At 42.7% G+C, this 15131-nt stretch overlaps 2 protein-coding genes across 3 annotated transcripts in view; both read right to left on the reverse strand.

The window, feature by feature from the left end:
- Nucleotides 1-15131, reverse strand: part of LOC142257597 (uncharacterized) — a 1260196-nt gene that overhangs the window by 721046 nt on the left and 524019 nt on the right. The window lies entirely within an intron of this gene.
- The window catches only part of LOC142303624 (uncharacterized), a 307530-nt gene continuing 292893 nt past the window's right edge, over nucleotides 495-15131 (reverse strand). Inside the window, exon 13 of the mRNA XM_075345159.1 lies at nucleotides 495-3325. Within this exon, the coding sequence (XP_075201274.1) occupies nucleotides 666-3325 (2660 nt within the window). The 3' untranslated portion in view covers nucleotides 495-665. The remainder of the gene's footprint in view (nucleotides 3326-15131) is intronic.

The following is a 15131-nucleotide window of genomic DNA, read 5'->3' on the forward strand; positions in this document are numbered from 1 at the left end:
TCACAAACATATCGAACAGTGATGGCAAAATAATTCAGTGAAATGCAGTGACTCTGGGCATCCAGCAAAGGCAATGGGTTTCAAGATAGGACATTCAGACACATCGTTTTGTGAGGATCCGTTTTTGTGCTCAAAAACAGATCCTCACAAAGAATGAGCAGTCAGTTTGTGGCTGTTTTCTAATCTGCTTTCGCTATTGAAAGTATTATTTATGACCTCCACAACCTTTGAGATGCGTTTTTTTAAAAAGCTGATCTGCCTTTGCAGCTGAAAAACGTATCCTCAAAAAACGCAGAAAACACGCTGTGTGTTAATGGAGCCTTAGATCAGGAATAGAACAGCCATTTATAGGACATTTCATAACTTTCCCAAATTTCTATGAAAAAATATTCAGTACATTCTGCATTGCACTACTAACCCCAATTTATTATAGATTTTAGGAGTCGGAGTCGGTACGTTTTATACCGACTCCGACTCCACCAAAATGAGCTCCGACTCAGACTCCACGACTCCGACTCCACAGCCCTGCTTTCCACATACAGAACATAAAATGGATTCTCCCCTGTGTGAATTATTTGATGTCTGACAAGATCTGATTTAATGCTATAACTTCCCACATTCTAAATAAAAAAATTGACTTCTACTTAGTGTGAATTTTCATGTGTCTAACAAAATGGGATTTGTGAACAAGAAAATGGCTTCTCCTCCGTGTGAGTTTTTATATGCCGATTCAGCTGTGATTTCACAATAAAACATTTCCCACATTCTGAACAAGAAAATGGCTTCTCCCCCGTGTGAGTTTTTATATGCCGATTCAGCTGTGATTTCACAATAAAACATTTCCCACATTCTGAACAAGAAAATGGCTTCTCCTGCGTATGAGTTTTTATATGCTCATTAAGCTGTGATTTCCGAAAAAAACATTTCCCACAATCTGAACAAGAAAATGGCTTCTCCCCAGTGTGAGATTTCATATGCGAATCAAGAGATGACTTCTTACTAAAACATTTCCCACATTCTGAACAAAAAAATGGCTTCTCCCCAGTATGAGTTTTTATATGCTCATTAAGCTTTGATTTCCAAATAAAACATTTCCCACATTCTGAACAAGAAAATGGCTTCTCGCCCGTGTGAGTTTTTATATGCTCATTAAGCTTTGATTTCCAAATAAAACATTTCCCACATTCTGAACAAGAAAATGGCTTCTCGCCCGTGTGAGTTTTTATATGCTTATTAAGCTTTGATTTCCAAATAAAACATTTCCCACATTCTGAACATGAAAATGGCTTCTCCCCCATGTGAGTTTTTATATGCTGATCAAGGTTTGATTTTCGAATAAAATATATCCCACATTCTGAACAAGAAAATGGCTTCTCCCCCGTATGAGTTTTTATATGCTCATTAAGCTGTGATTTCCAAATAAAACATTTCCCACATTCTGAACATGAAAATGGCTTCTCCCTCGTGTGAGTTTTTATATGCCGAACAAGGTTTGATTTTAGAATAAAACATTTCCCACATTCTGAACAAGAAAATGGCTTCTCCCTCGTGTGAGTTTTTATATGCCGAACAAGGTGTGATTTCCAAATAAAACATTTCCCACAATCTGAACAAGCAAATGGCTTCTCCCCTGTGTGAGAATTAGATAGATGTACAACAAGCTGTGACTTCCAAGTAAAACATTTCTCACATTCTGAGCATGAATATGGCTTCTCCTCCATGTGAGATTTCATATGCGAATCAAGAGATGATTTCTTACTAAAACATTTCCCACAATCTGAACATGAAAATGGCTTCTCCCCCGTGTGAGTTTTTATATGCTCATTAAGCTGTGATTTCTTACTAAAACATTTCCCACATTCTGAACATGAAAATGGCTTCTCCCCCGTATGAGTTTTTATATGCTCATTAAGCTGTGATTTCGAAATAAAACATTTCCCACATTCTGAACATGAAAATGGCTTCTCCCCCGTGTGAGTTTTTATATGCTGATTAAGGCTTGATTTTTGAAAAAAACATATCCCACATTCTGAACAAGAAAATGGCTTCTCCCCCGTATGAGTTTTTATATGCTCATTAAGCTGTGATTTTCGAATAAAACATATCCCACATTCTGAACAAGAAAATGGCTTCTCCCCCGTATGAGTTTTTATATGCTCATTAAGCTGTGATTTCCAAATAAAACATTTGCCACATTCTGAACAAGAAAATGGCTTCTCCCCAGTGTGAGATTTCATATGTGAATCAAGATATGATTTCTTACTAAAACATTTCCCACAATCTGAACATGAAAATGGCTTCTCCCCCGTGTGAGTTTTTATATGCTGATCAAGGTTTGATTTTTGGATAAAACATATCCCACATTCTGAACAAGAAAACGGCTTCTCCCCCGTATGAGTTTTTATATGGTCATTAAGCTGTGATTTCCAAATAAAACATTTCCCACATTCTGAACAAGAAAATGGCTTCTCCCCAGTGTGAGATTTCATATGCGAATCAAGAGATGATTTCTTACTAAAACATTTCCCACAATCTGAACATGAAAATGGCTTCTCCCCCGTATGAGTTCTTATATGCTCATTAAGCTTTGATTTCCAAATAAAACATTTCCCACATTCTGAACAAGAAAACGGCTTCTCGCCCGTGTGAGTTTTTATATGCTCATTAAGCTTTGATTTCCAAATAAAACATTTCCCACATTCTGAACAAGAAAATGGCTTCTCGCTCGTGTGAGTTTTTATATGCTCATTAAGCTTTGATTTCCAAATAAAACATTTCCCACATTCTGAACATGAAAATGGCTTTTCCCCCTTGTGAGTATTTATATGCTGATCAAGGTGTGATTTCCAAATAAAACATTTCCCACAATCTGAACAAGAAAATGGCTTCTCCCCTGTGTGAGTTTTTAGATGTACAACAAGCTGTGACTTCAGAAGAAAACATTTCCTACAATCTGAACAAGAAAATGGCTTTTCCCCCGTGTGAGTTTTTATATGCACATGAAGCTTACATTTTTGAATAAAACATTTCCCACATTCGGAACATGAATATGGCTTCTCCCCTGTGTGAGGTTTTAGATGCATATTAAGCTGTGATTTCCAAATAAAACATTTCTCACATTCTGAGCATGAATATGGCTTCTCCCCTCTGCAAGCTCTTTGTTGTCGATCTCCCCTCTTGTGGCTTTTATTTTGATGAACATTCTGTGATGAATCTGTAGATTGTTTACAAGCATCACATAACGGATCTTGGGTGTGAAGGGTAGAAGGTTTTTCTGTGATAATGAATTGCTCTTCAGATGTATTCTTTATAATGCTTAAATCTTCTGTCAAAACAATAAAACAGTATTTGTAAATTTTTAACACTTTAACCTTTAAACTTTGTTTTCACTGGTAAACTCAGGGCCCTGACTGCAGTATCGTTGTGCTGCCCAGATAGTGATGGTCTTATTAACAAAACAACTCTACCACAATTCCAAAAATAAATTACACAGAAAATTAGCTAATGATATTGACTATATCCTGAATGTCATACCTGGCACCACAAGCACAGTGTCCATGGCTGCCTTATATAAGGAATATAAGAGGAATTATACTTTATGAGGCCATAAAACTGACAGTCTAAATACTCTATAAAAAAAAAAAAAGGACGACTTCCGGTACCCCACACCCAGAATCACAATGTGGGAGCACTAACACGCTCAGCAAGCCCCCGACCGAATCACCTGGCAATCCGTACCGTGTGGCAGATGGTTTTCTGCTCAGTGGGAGCCTGTAACAGCATCACTGGAGAGACCCATGGGAGATATCAGACTGCGTGATAAAGATGGCGCTGGCAGCTTAACGGAGCTCCTAACCCTCACTCCACGTGTGTGCTTGCAAAATGCAAAATGTCAGCCGGTAGGACAAATTATTAAACTGGGGGAAGTGGAGAGGCTGTAGTGATGGCGGGGACCCAGGAGAAAGCTGCAGAGCAGTGCGGTGTGTAAATTAGGCTGTGTGCGCATGTTGCATTTTGGCTGCATTTAAAACTGCAGCGTGTCATTGTCAAAATGCATGTGTTGTGCTTCCACAGCAAAGTCTATGAGAAGTCAGCAAATTCCATGCACACGTTGCTATTTTAAATCCAGCGTTTTGGATGCCAAATATTTGACAAACTCGATGCGTTTAAAAAAGCAGCATGTCACTTCTTTTGTGCGTTTTGGTTGCATTTTCCACCCATTGAAATCAATGAGGTGTGTCAAAACGCAACTAAAATGTTTAGCTGTGCGCTTGCACTGCATTTTTGTTGCGTTCTGCATGCTTTTTTGAGAAACAAAATGCAGGTCTGTCTGTCTCTCTCTATGTCAGTCTCTCTCTCTGTGTCTATGTCAGTTTCTCTCTCTGTCGGTCGGTCTCGCCCTCTCTTTTTCATACTCACCGATCACAGGCGCAGCGCTGCACAGCTATCAAAAAGCTCCAGCGGCTTCCCCAGCTTTTGAAAATGTCAGCCGCTCATTATTCCATCTCGTATTCACTGCTTCATCCGCCCACCGGCGCCTGATTGGCTGCATTCAGACGAGCCACCACCCTGAGTGACAGCTGTCTCACTGCACCCAATCACAGCCGCCAGTGGGTGGGTCTATATAGTGCAGTAAAATAAATAATTTAAAAGAAAAAAAAAAGGACGTGCGGTCCTCCCCAATTTTGATACCAGCCAAGGTAAAGCCACACGGCTGAAGGCTGGTATTCTCAGGATGGGGAGCCCCACGTTATGGGTAGCCCCCCAGCCTAAAAATGTCAGCTAGCAGCCACTAGATGCGACAGTCCCGGGACTCTACCCGGCTCATCCCGCTTGCCCTGGTGCGGTGGCAATCGGGGTAATAATGAGTTAATCGCAGCGCATAGCTGCCACTAAGTCCTTGGTTAATCATGGCAGGCGTCTATGAGACACCCCCAATGATTAATCTGTAAGTTAAAGAAAATAAACACACACACACAAACACCCCAAAAAATCCTTTATTTGGAATAAAAGACAAAAAAAAACCAAACAAACACCCTATTTCACCACTGTATTATTCCCCAAACAGCCCTCCAGGTCTGACGTAATTCACATGATGTCCCACGACGCTTTCAGCTCTGCTACATCAGAAGCTGATAGCGAACGGCCACAGACCACGACTGCTCTCAGTGAGCTCCACAGAGCAACTGAAGTGAGTCGCGCTATAAGCGACAACGTCCCTCAAGTGACCCGCGGCTGCAGATGGACCCTCCAACTGTTACAACAAATTGCCCGAGTGACAGAAGTGAGCCGCGCGATCAGCGGTGCCCTCACTCAGGTGATTTGCGGTCTCGGGTGGAGGACTCCAGCTGGCCGCGGGTAACCTGAATGAAGGCACCGCTGATTGTGCGGCTCACTTCAGTCACTCAGGGGATTTGTGGTCACCGGTGAGTCTTTCACCGGTGACCGCAAATCAGGCCACGACACACAGACAGAGCTGCACGATGACAATGAAGTTGGGTGAAGTTCAACCGAGGTCATTCTGATCGCGCAGCTCTGTCTCGCAGCCAGCCTTGCTCTATGGGGATGTAGAAGAGCCGAGTGAGACCGCACTGTCAAAAATGCATCCAAAATACATTCAAAACACATTCAAAATGCATGCGTTTTGGATGCATTTTTTTGTAAAACGCAGTGTTTACAGTTGTCCAGTATGCCAGAGGGTGCATTGTTTCTGCACTTGACAGAACGCAGAATGCTCACATACCCTTAAGGCTACTTTCACATCAGCGTTTTTTTTGCCTGACATAAAAAAACCGCAAAAACGCATCTGACCGGATCCTTGACAAATGCGTTGTCATTTCAATGCATTTTCAATGGAATCGCAATAAGATACGTTTGTGCATGCGTCATATACCGGATCCGTTGATTTGTGGTATTTTACCTTGTTTCAAAAACGCTATTTGTAGCGTTTTTGACCTCCGGAAAAATACCGCATCTCACTGGATCCTGCACATTGCAGCACAAGCTGCAATGTAGTTCTAGGAGCAAGATTTTGCTTACCGGAAGTCATCGCATTCTGGTAGGCAGGATCCTGTTTCTCTGTACTGAGTATGCCCAGAAAGCAGATCCTCCCCTGTGCTTTCTGATATAGTGGAGCTGCATCGACAGAAGACCAGGATCGTGGAGGGGTGTGAGGGAGTAATAAAGATGGAGTCTCTAAGTGTATCTGTGTATTTATTTTTAATAAACTATTTTTGCTCTGTGTGGTGTCTTTTTTTTTTTTAACCCTTTATTGGAGATTCTTAATGGCCGGATCAAACGTGGCCTGACATTAACAATCTCAGGCTTAATACTAGCTCGAAAAACAAACTTGGTATTAACCCCCTTATTATCAGGGATGCGGGAAGAGTTGGAGACAAGCTTGTGATTTTTTTTTAACCCCTTAGACACAAGTAAACCTATACATGTTTGGTGTCTACAAACTCGCACTGACCTGAGGCATCACATAGATACATCAGTTTTACCATATAGTGAACACAGTGAATAAAATATCCCAAAAACTTTTGTATGATCACACTTTTTTTGCAATTTTTCTGCACTTGGAATTTTTTTGCCGTTTTCCAGTACACTATATGGTAAAACTTATGGTTTCATTTAAAAGTACAACTCGTCCCACAAAAAACAAGCCCTCATATGGCAAGATTGATGGAAAAATAAAAACGTTATGGCTCTCGGAAGAAAAGGAGCAAAAAACAAAAACGCAAAAACGGAAAGTGCCCGGGGGCAGAAGGGGTTAAAAGGTAACAGGGGAATGACGGGCCTCGGAGGCATGATCGGGAAGAAGTGAAGTCTGAAGTTAGGGACAGTTTGAGAAGGGGGTTTGAAAAAAAAAAAAGACTTCTGTCTATTGTTACAAAGAAAAGAGAAAGTTATTCCTTCTGTTTGTAATGTTGCCTACAGACTAGTTTTAGGTGTTTAATCTAGGATATCTTATGATTTTACAGCAGCAGTAAGGAAGTATAACAGTTATATAGTTTGTATAAGTACTGTTTGCGATTGATTCATGCGGATAGTCACCTGGAATGTCAAAGGGCTACACTCTCCCCAGAAGCGACTTAAAGTTCTGCGCCATCTTAATCGCCTCAAACCAGATACAGCGCTTTAATAAGATACTTATCTAGAGGCACAGGACATACAAAAGATGTGTAGGTTGTGGGTGGGTAACACATATGGCTCCCCTTCTATCAAAAGAAAGCTGGGGTTATCACACTAGTGCACAGAAAATTCCAACATTGAGTTATGGATACATATGCAGCTATAGACTGCAGACTACATGTGGTCACGATAAAGGTTCCAGAGGACACATACATTTTTTTTTAATGTCTATGCCCCTAATAACAATAAGCCATTTTTCCATCAGTTGAGAGCTAAGATCCTAGAGCACTTGCACCCCAACTCAGTAGTGGGAGGGTATTTCAACATCGTGGTTCTGCCATCAGAAGATAGGAAACTCCCAAATAACAGGTCTAAACCGCTACAAAATCAGGACAAAGTCATTAAACCCCTCCTAGAGACCACGGCTCTCCACGACATGTGTGTCCCCAGGATAAGAAATTCATGCACTATTCCCATGCAAATGATTTGTGGTCCCAAATCAACTATTTTTTTGCTTCAAAATGATGTGCGGACTCCGCTCTGTCTCTATACATGACTTGGTGATAGCTGATTATGCATCGGTGGTGGTGGAGATGGCAGACATCCACCCAAAGGGCTTGGATTATTTGTGGAGATACCCAGCTTTCCTTCATGGTAATGAAGACTTTGCGTTAAAGCTCAATGAGTTGTGGTCGAAGTTTTTGTTTCACAGTAGCCATAACATGGGGATACTCCCTTATTGTTGTGGGACACAGCAAAGGTGGTAATAAGGCAAAATAAGTACCTATGTTTCCACTTTGTGAAACAGGCCTACAAAGTTTTCCAGCACAGTCCGACCAAAGAAAACAAAGAGGAGTGGCAGTCAGAGTGGAGGGCTTTCAATATGTGGACGGACAAAAGGGAGGAATTGTTTAGGTTTGCCTAAGAAACAACTTTACATAGATTCGGGAACAAATCAGGGAAGCTGATGGCAAATTTAGTAAGGAACAGATTTATACCGCAAAGCCCTATACAGATGAAAGGCCACAAAGGGGAGCTCCACAATGACCCAAAGAAAATAATTGAAATATTGGGAACATCCTATAAGAATCTCTATTCAACTGATGGGAATGGAGATATCCCTGCTAATAATATTCTAACTAAGGTGAATACATCTAAGCTGACGGAAGAATACCGAACATACCTAAACGCGGGAGTCACGGGGGAGGATGTTGCTCGGAGAATTAAAAACTTACATAATCATAAAGCCCCAGGACTCGATGGGTACACCGGGGAATTCTATAAGACAAATGGTAGAAGAAGTCTCACCCATATTGCTGACTTTGTATAACAATGATCTGGAGGGAAAAGAGATTTTTCAAACAGGGAATTTAGCATACATAAAATTGATTCCAAAACAGGGGAAGGACCCATTGAACCTGGGGTCATACAGACCAATATCCCTTATTAACGAAGACATAAAAATACTGTCCAAAATAATGGCAGACCGATTAGCAGAAATTTTGCCACAATTAATCTGTCCTGCCCAAGCAGGTTTCGCTAAGAAAAGATCTGCCACGGCAAACATTAGAAAAGTCCTCCTGGCCCTGGACAGAGTAAAGCTGGTGTCACACACAGCGACAACGACGTCGCTGCTACGTCACCATTTTCTGTGACGTTGCAGCGACGTCCCGTCGCTGTCGCTGTGTGTGACATCCAGCAACGACCTGGCCCCTGCTGTGAGGTCGCCGGTCGTTGCTGAATGTCCAGCTTCATTTTTTCGTCGTCACTCTCCCGCTGTGACACACACATCGCTGTGTGTGACAGCGAGAGAGCGACGAAATGAAGCGAGCAGGAGCCGGCACTGGCAGCTGCGGTAAGCTGTAACCAGCGTAAACATCGGGTAACCAAGGGAAGTCTTTTCCCTGGTTACCCGATGTTTACGCTGGTTACCAGCCTCCACTCTTGCTGCCAGCGCCGGCTCCTGCACTGTGACATGTGGCTGCAGTATGCATCGGGTAATTAACCCGATGTATACTGTAGCAAAGAGAGCAAGGAGCCAGCGCTAAGCAGTGCGCGCGGCTCCCTGCTCTCTGCACTGTGACATGTAGCTGCAGCACACATCGGGTTAATTAACCCGATGTGTACTGTACCTAGGAGAGCAAGGAGCCAGCGCTAAGCGCGGCTCCCTGCTCTCTGCACATGTAACACAGCGACGTTATGATCGCTGCTTCTGCTGTGTTTGACAGCTAAGCAGCGATCATAACAGCGACTTACAAGGTCGCTGTTACGTCACCGAAAATGGTGACGTAACAGCGACGTCGTTGTCGCTGTCGTTTAGTGTGAACCCAGCTTTAACCTCAAGCCTAAAGACACAGAATCCACTGCACTGCTAACAATAGATGCTGAGATAACATTGAGTGGCCATGGCTTTATAGAGTATTAAGCTGGTGTCACACATAGCGACAACGACATCGCTGTTACGTCACCATTTTCTGTGACGTAACAGCGACCTTGTAAGTCGCTGTTATGATCGCTGCTTAGCTGTCAAACAGCAGCCGAAGCAGCGATCATAACGTCGCTACATGTGCAGAGAGCAGGGAGCCGATGTGTACTGCAGCTACATGTCACAGTGCAGAGAGCAGGGAGCCGCGCATGTTAATTGCCCGATGTGTACTGCAGCTACATGTGCACAGAGCAGGAGCCGGCACTAGCAGCAAGAGCGGCGGAGGCTGGTAACGAAGGTAAATATCGGGTAACCAGGGAAAGGTCTTCCCTTGGTTACCCGATGTTTACAGTGGTTACAGCTTTCCGCAGCTGCCAGACGCCGGCTCCTGCTCCCTGCTCGCTTCATTTCGTCGTTCTCTCGCTGTCACACACAGCGATGTGTGCTTCACAGCGGGAGAGCGACGACGAAAAAATGAAGCAGGACATTCAGCAACGAGCAACGACCTCACAGCAGGGGCCAGCTCGTTGCTGGATGTCACACACAGCGACAGCGACGGGACGTCGCTGCAACGTCACAGAAAATGGTGACGTAGCAGCGACGTCGTTGTCGTCGCTGTGTTTGACACCACCTTTAGATGAGATGCATTTCTCGGGATCCTTTTACACATATATTCGAGCAATATACACGTCCCCAAGGACACAAGTATATAATCCTGTTTTTTTGTCGACCCCCTTTCAGCTGTTTAAGGGAACCAGACCATACTGTCCTCTTTCCCCGCTGTTCTTCAGTTTGGCACTTGAACCCCTGGTGGGACTGTTGTCGGGCAAGACTATATTTCAAGGTATCTCCATGAATAAAAAAACTACTCCAAGCAACATTTTTCGCAAACATCTTACTCTTCCTCTCTGACGCAATAAACCAAGTCCCGCGGATACTGTATAGTTTGCGAGCATTTGGGGAATATTCAGGTTTTTTGATCAATACAACAAAGTGCGAGTTGCTCTATATTGGGAAACAGGGTATACACCAGCTCCAAACCCAGGTTTTTGCAGGGATCTCAGTAGCCAAGTCATTTATAAAACTTATTTAGGGGTGAAAATCAGAAGGGTCCCCGGAACTCTATATGGCCTAAACTTTCCACCCCTGCTAAAACGCATAGCAGAAGATTTTAAAAGATGGCAGGAGCTTCCACTAAAAATATGATAGGCAGAATGCATCTGATCAAGATGATGTCGGTATCCAGGCTAATGTACCATATACAAACCCTCCCCTTACTCCTAAAACATAGAGACGTAGTAAAGCATTCTCACATTTTATCTGGAGAGAAACACAGCCACATATAGGGTTAAAGAAGCTGATGGTATAAAGATATTAGATAATGGAGGTCTAAACCTCCCAAATGTTAGAGGATACAATATAGCATGCCTAAATAGATATTTGATGGATTGAATCCATGGCTCCGGACAGTACGCGGCAATAGCCTTTGAAAGGGACCATGCCCAACCCTGGGACCTTTTGTCTCTGTTACACTCACGACAGTCGGCATTACCTCCACAATTAAAATACTCGTCCCCGTATAGAGATACTATAGCAACGTGGAAGATAGTAAGGAAACATTACGAACTCTCACATAGAATCTCTACAAACTTACCTATCTGGAAGAACCCAGAGTTCTTTCAAGGGGTTAGTAACAAACTTTTTGAGGAATGGAGAGCGCAAGGGATCTGTAATGTCTTTCATCTCTTACATCCTAGTGAACTGAGATAGCTTGAAAGGGAGGAATTGAAGGAGAAGTACCGCCTTAAACCTAATCAGATAATTCAATTTGACCAGGTAAAACACAATGTCCTGGACAGTGTGGTGGATGTGATACATAAGGAATGAAAAATACAACTAGCTATATGAAAAATGGGAAGAAAATTAAATGTGACATTGCATAACTGCTGAGAATTATTTGAAAAAAAAAAAGAAGATATTTAGCTAATTTATTGATCAATTCATTACTGCCCTATAACCAACTTCACGGTAATCTCTTATTTATGGGGTTCCTAACCAAATATTACCTCTATATGCAGTTAAAACCTGTTTGTGTGCATGGGTACCTAACCAAATGTTACCTCTATGTGCGGTTGAAACCTGCTGTGTATGGGAAGCAAGGGACGTGGCTATATAGGAAGTTGAATAATCATGCTAAAGGGCGGGACTGGGTTCTCAGACAGAAAAAAAAGGGACAGTTATGCAATGTCACATTTATTTTTTTTCCATTTTTCATATGGCTAGTTGTATTTTTCATTCCTTATGTATCATAAAGCAGTTATGCTTGTTCATATTTCTCTGAATTTGGTGTGCAACTTTCACTTCATATAGTCTGGTGGATGTTTCCCGGGAGGCGATCTGTAACACATTTGATTGCCTGGTAAAAAACTCGGCCACATCGTCCTCTATACCGTGGCTGTATGGAGCAATGAGGGATCGGCTCATGGGACAACATCCGGAGGCCTTCTTTAGGTCTTGGGAAAAGCAGTTAAATAGTCCAAACCTGGGTGGGAAGATTAGGGAGGGTTGAACCCAGCTCCATAAAAAAAAGGACAGAGCTCCATGTGTGAATATTGTCTACAGTACTCACCCCACAAGTTGTGCTAGCAGGTACAACACTGGAAACTGCCTAGGAAAATCCTCCAGAAGCTGCTGCACTGACAGCCGGCTCCGACCACCCAAGACAGGGAACTGATCATGGAGGGAAAAGGGCTGCAGAGCGGGATAATCCGGGCGCTGCAAAAAGAGGAGGCGAGCCAGTGCAGGAGCAATCAATTCTAAGGGTATGTGCGCACGTTGCTTTTTACCTGCTTTTTACCTGCTTTTTTGCTGCTTTTTCTTCTGCGCTGTTTAATGCCAAAATGGATGTGTTCTTCTATTCAAGCAAAGTCTATGGGAATTTGGGTTTCGTGTTCACACTATGTTGTTCAAAATGCTGCCTTTTTGTGGCAGAACTTTGGTCAAAAACTCAGCTTTGCAGTGCAAAACCCAAATGGCAAAAACAATTGACATGTTGCTTCTTTGAAAAGCTGAGTTTTTGACCAAAGTTCTGCCACAAAAAGGCAGCATTTTGAACAACATAGTGTGAACAAGAAACTCAAATTCCCATAGACTTTGCTTGAATAGAAGAACACATCCATTTTGGCATTAAACAGCGCAGAAGAAAAAGCAGCAAAAAAGCAGGTAAAAAGCAGGTAAAAAGCAACGTGCGCACATACCCTAACAGAATACCGCTCTGCAGCCCCTTTCCTTCCATAAATCCTCTATAAGATGGAGGAGTCAGCAACAGAAATGAGCAACCAAGGAGAGATTTGTTACATTTCAGCATCTTGTGATTAAAAAGAAAATTAAATCTGTCCATTTCTCTTCTAGAAAAAAAAAAAAATATCAGAAAATACAAATACTTTATCTTTTTTCCGATTTTTAAACTCGTATCCTGCACATTCACTAATGAAATGACGTCAGTAAAAATTGCTCAAGAATCCCACCCCCCAACATCAGGATTAAATTGCTGGACTCCAGACATCCTATTGTTGAGGATAAGAATTAAATAACCAAAAATACTTAATTCAGCCATTTCATAGACTCAGGTATATAGTTTAGTAGATGTAAACTAACATATTTTTGAATGCTTTTGTTTTTTACTAATATATATTTATTATAAACACTGCATATCCAGTGTTTTTTCCTTAAAAAAAAAAAAGTTTTGGGAACAATAAACTAGCAGTAGCTCTAGCGTCCGTCATGCAGAAGGTTCATAACTGATTCAGTGTCCGTTATTGTTCTTTCTCGCTGTGCACACATGACAATATAATTTGGACACAGCAGTCAGACCTTAAGAGATCCATTGTAATCTCATCCTCCTCAACATCTGGCGCTCCGTACGTGGGGCTACCGTAATATTAATGGCTCCATTTCCTTCCCGGATCCAGGAGGCTGTTTCCCAGTACCCGAGGGTCCCCCGACAATGAGAACTGATCACTCTCAAAAAAAAACACAGGTGAGCTTCATATATATTGTATGTGTCGATTTGCCTGTGAGTCGGGGGGTTTTCGGTGACAGGTTTGGTTTTTGATCTGGGAAGGAGATAGACGCTGCAGACCTACAGCGTGTGTGTGCCTATTTTTCTCCGGTAGTCTTGAACAAAGGAAGAACTCACATCCCCTGGATGCTGGGTTTAGGTTATTGAACAGGTCTGGCTGCCTGTGTGTATTACGGAATTGCTGTAAGTAAGGCAGAAACCGGGGGCCAGTGAGCAGCAGCTGCCCCCACCGCGGCCATAGCACTGCCCACGGCCTCAGCGGACTGACATTTGAGATTGATTAGGAATAGGAAGGGGGGCTGGGAACTCCACAGTGAGAGGACATGTAATTTCTTCGCTCTGACTTAGTTCTCAAAGAGTTAATTACCTGCAGCTGTTCGTAGAATCACCAGCAGGAAGAAGGGGGGTCAGCAATTATCCACGGCTGCTGGAGTTAGGTAGGAGGAAGTGGGGGGTCAGTTACCCACAGCTGCAGTCTTTACACAGAAAGCAAGGAGTGGGCTTATACGTTTTCAGTATTTTACAATCGTGAGTTTGTTTTGGATTTGAACAGAAGTGTGGGAACTAGCGATTCCCCTGTGTTGTATATGACACGTTCACTGCCCGTGTTTAATCACTAAACACGGGCGAGGAGGGAAAGGGTTCAGATAAATTATAGTGTTAGAATCAGCGTGTTCCCCTGGGTATACAGACACGCGCCACTGTTGTGATTCAGTATTAGAAAGATACACAACGAGGTGGGAAAGGATTCAAATTGGAGTTGGCCAATCCAATTAGAGCACTATGCATACTCTGTTCAAAAGGAAGGAGCTGAAAATGCTATCGCCCTAGTCAATTGACGTAAGGGGAAAAAGTATACAAAGGATTGTAAGAAATTGTGTAAAAGTAGTTGGACTACCACCAGGTGGCAGGCTGCAGCCCAGTGTATGGAAGTACATATTGACCTCCAATAAGGGTATACTTGAGGAGAATAATCTGTTAGACACAACAAAAGCTTGGTTTCGGACAGCTGCAGTTTTGCAGAAAGAAGGTTACGAGGAGATAGAAGTGGACCAAGGAAATGTTAAGCTGTATGGTTATCTTTTAAGTGAAAAATCAAAAGGTTCAAGTGACAGATTTACAAACCTTAGTGCCGCCATCCTACAACGGTACCGCGGCCGGTCCAGGCGGGTGGACTTGTCCTGTTTGTGATTGCCAAAATTCTGATTATTGTGATATTTGTTATAACTGTGGAGCATAAAGACCCCATTCGGTGCTTGTCACTTCTCACAGCCCCTCTCGTTACCCCCCTCTGCCTGTTGCTGTTTCTGGAATCACTAAATGTCTTTTTCCAGTTACGCCTCATTGTCCTCCTTAGGAGTCATTACATCTGGTATTAATCAAACCCCCCCTTCGTATGATGGAATGCATACTGGTTTACAGCCACTAAAGGCAACACCCCTGGCTCAGTTCGTAGTTCCTGCCCCTCCCATTACACCAGTAGTGTCCCAA

This window comes from Anomaloglossus baeobatrachus, chromosome 1 (genome assembly GCF_048569485.1).
Source record: "Anomaloglossus baeobatrachus isolate aAnoBae1 chromosome 1, aAnoBae1.hap1, whole genome shotgun sequence".
Classification (NCBI taxonomy): Eukaryota; Metazoa; Chordata; class Amphibia; order Anura; family Aromobatidae; genus Anomaloglossus; species Anomaloglossus baeobatrachus.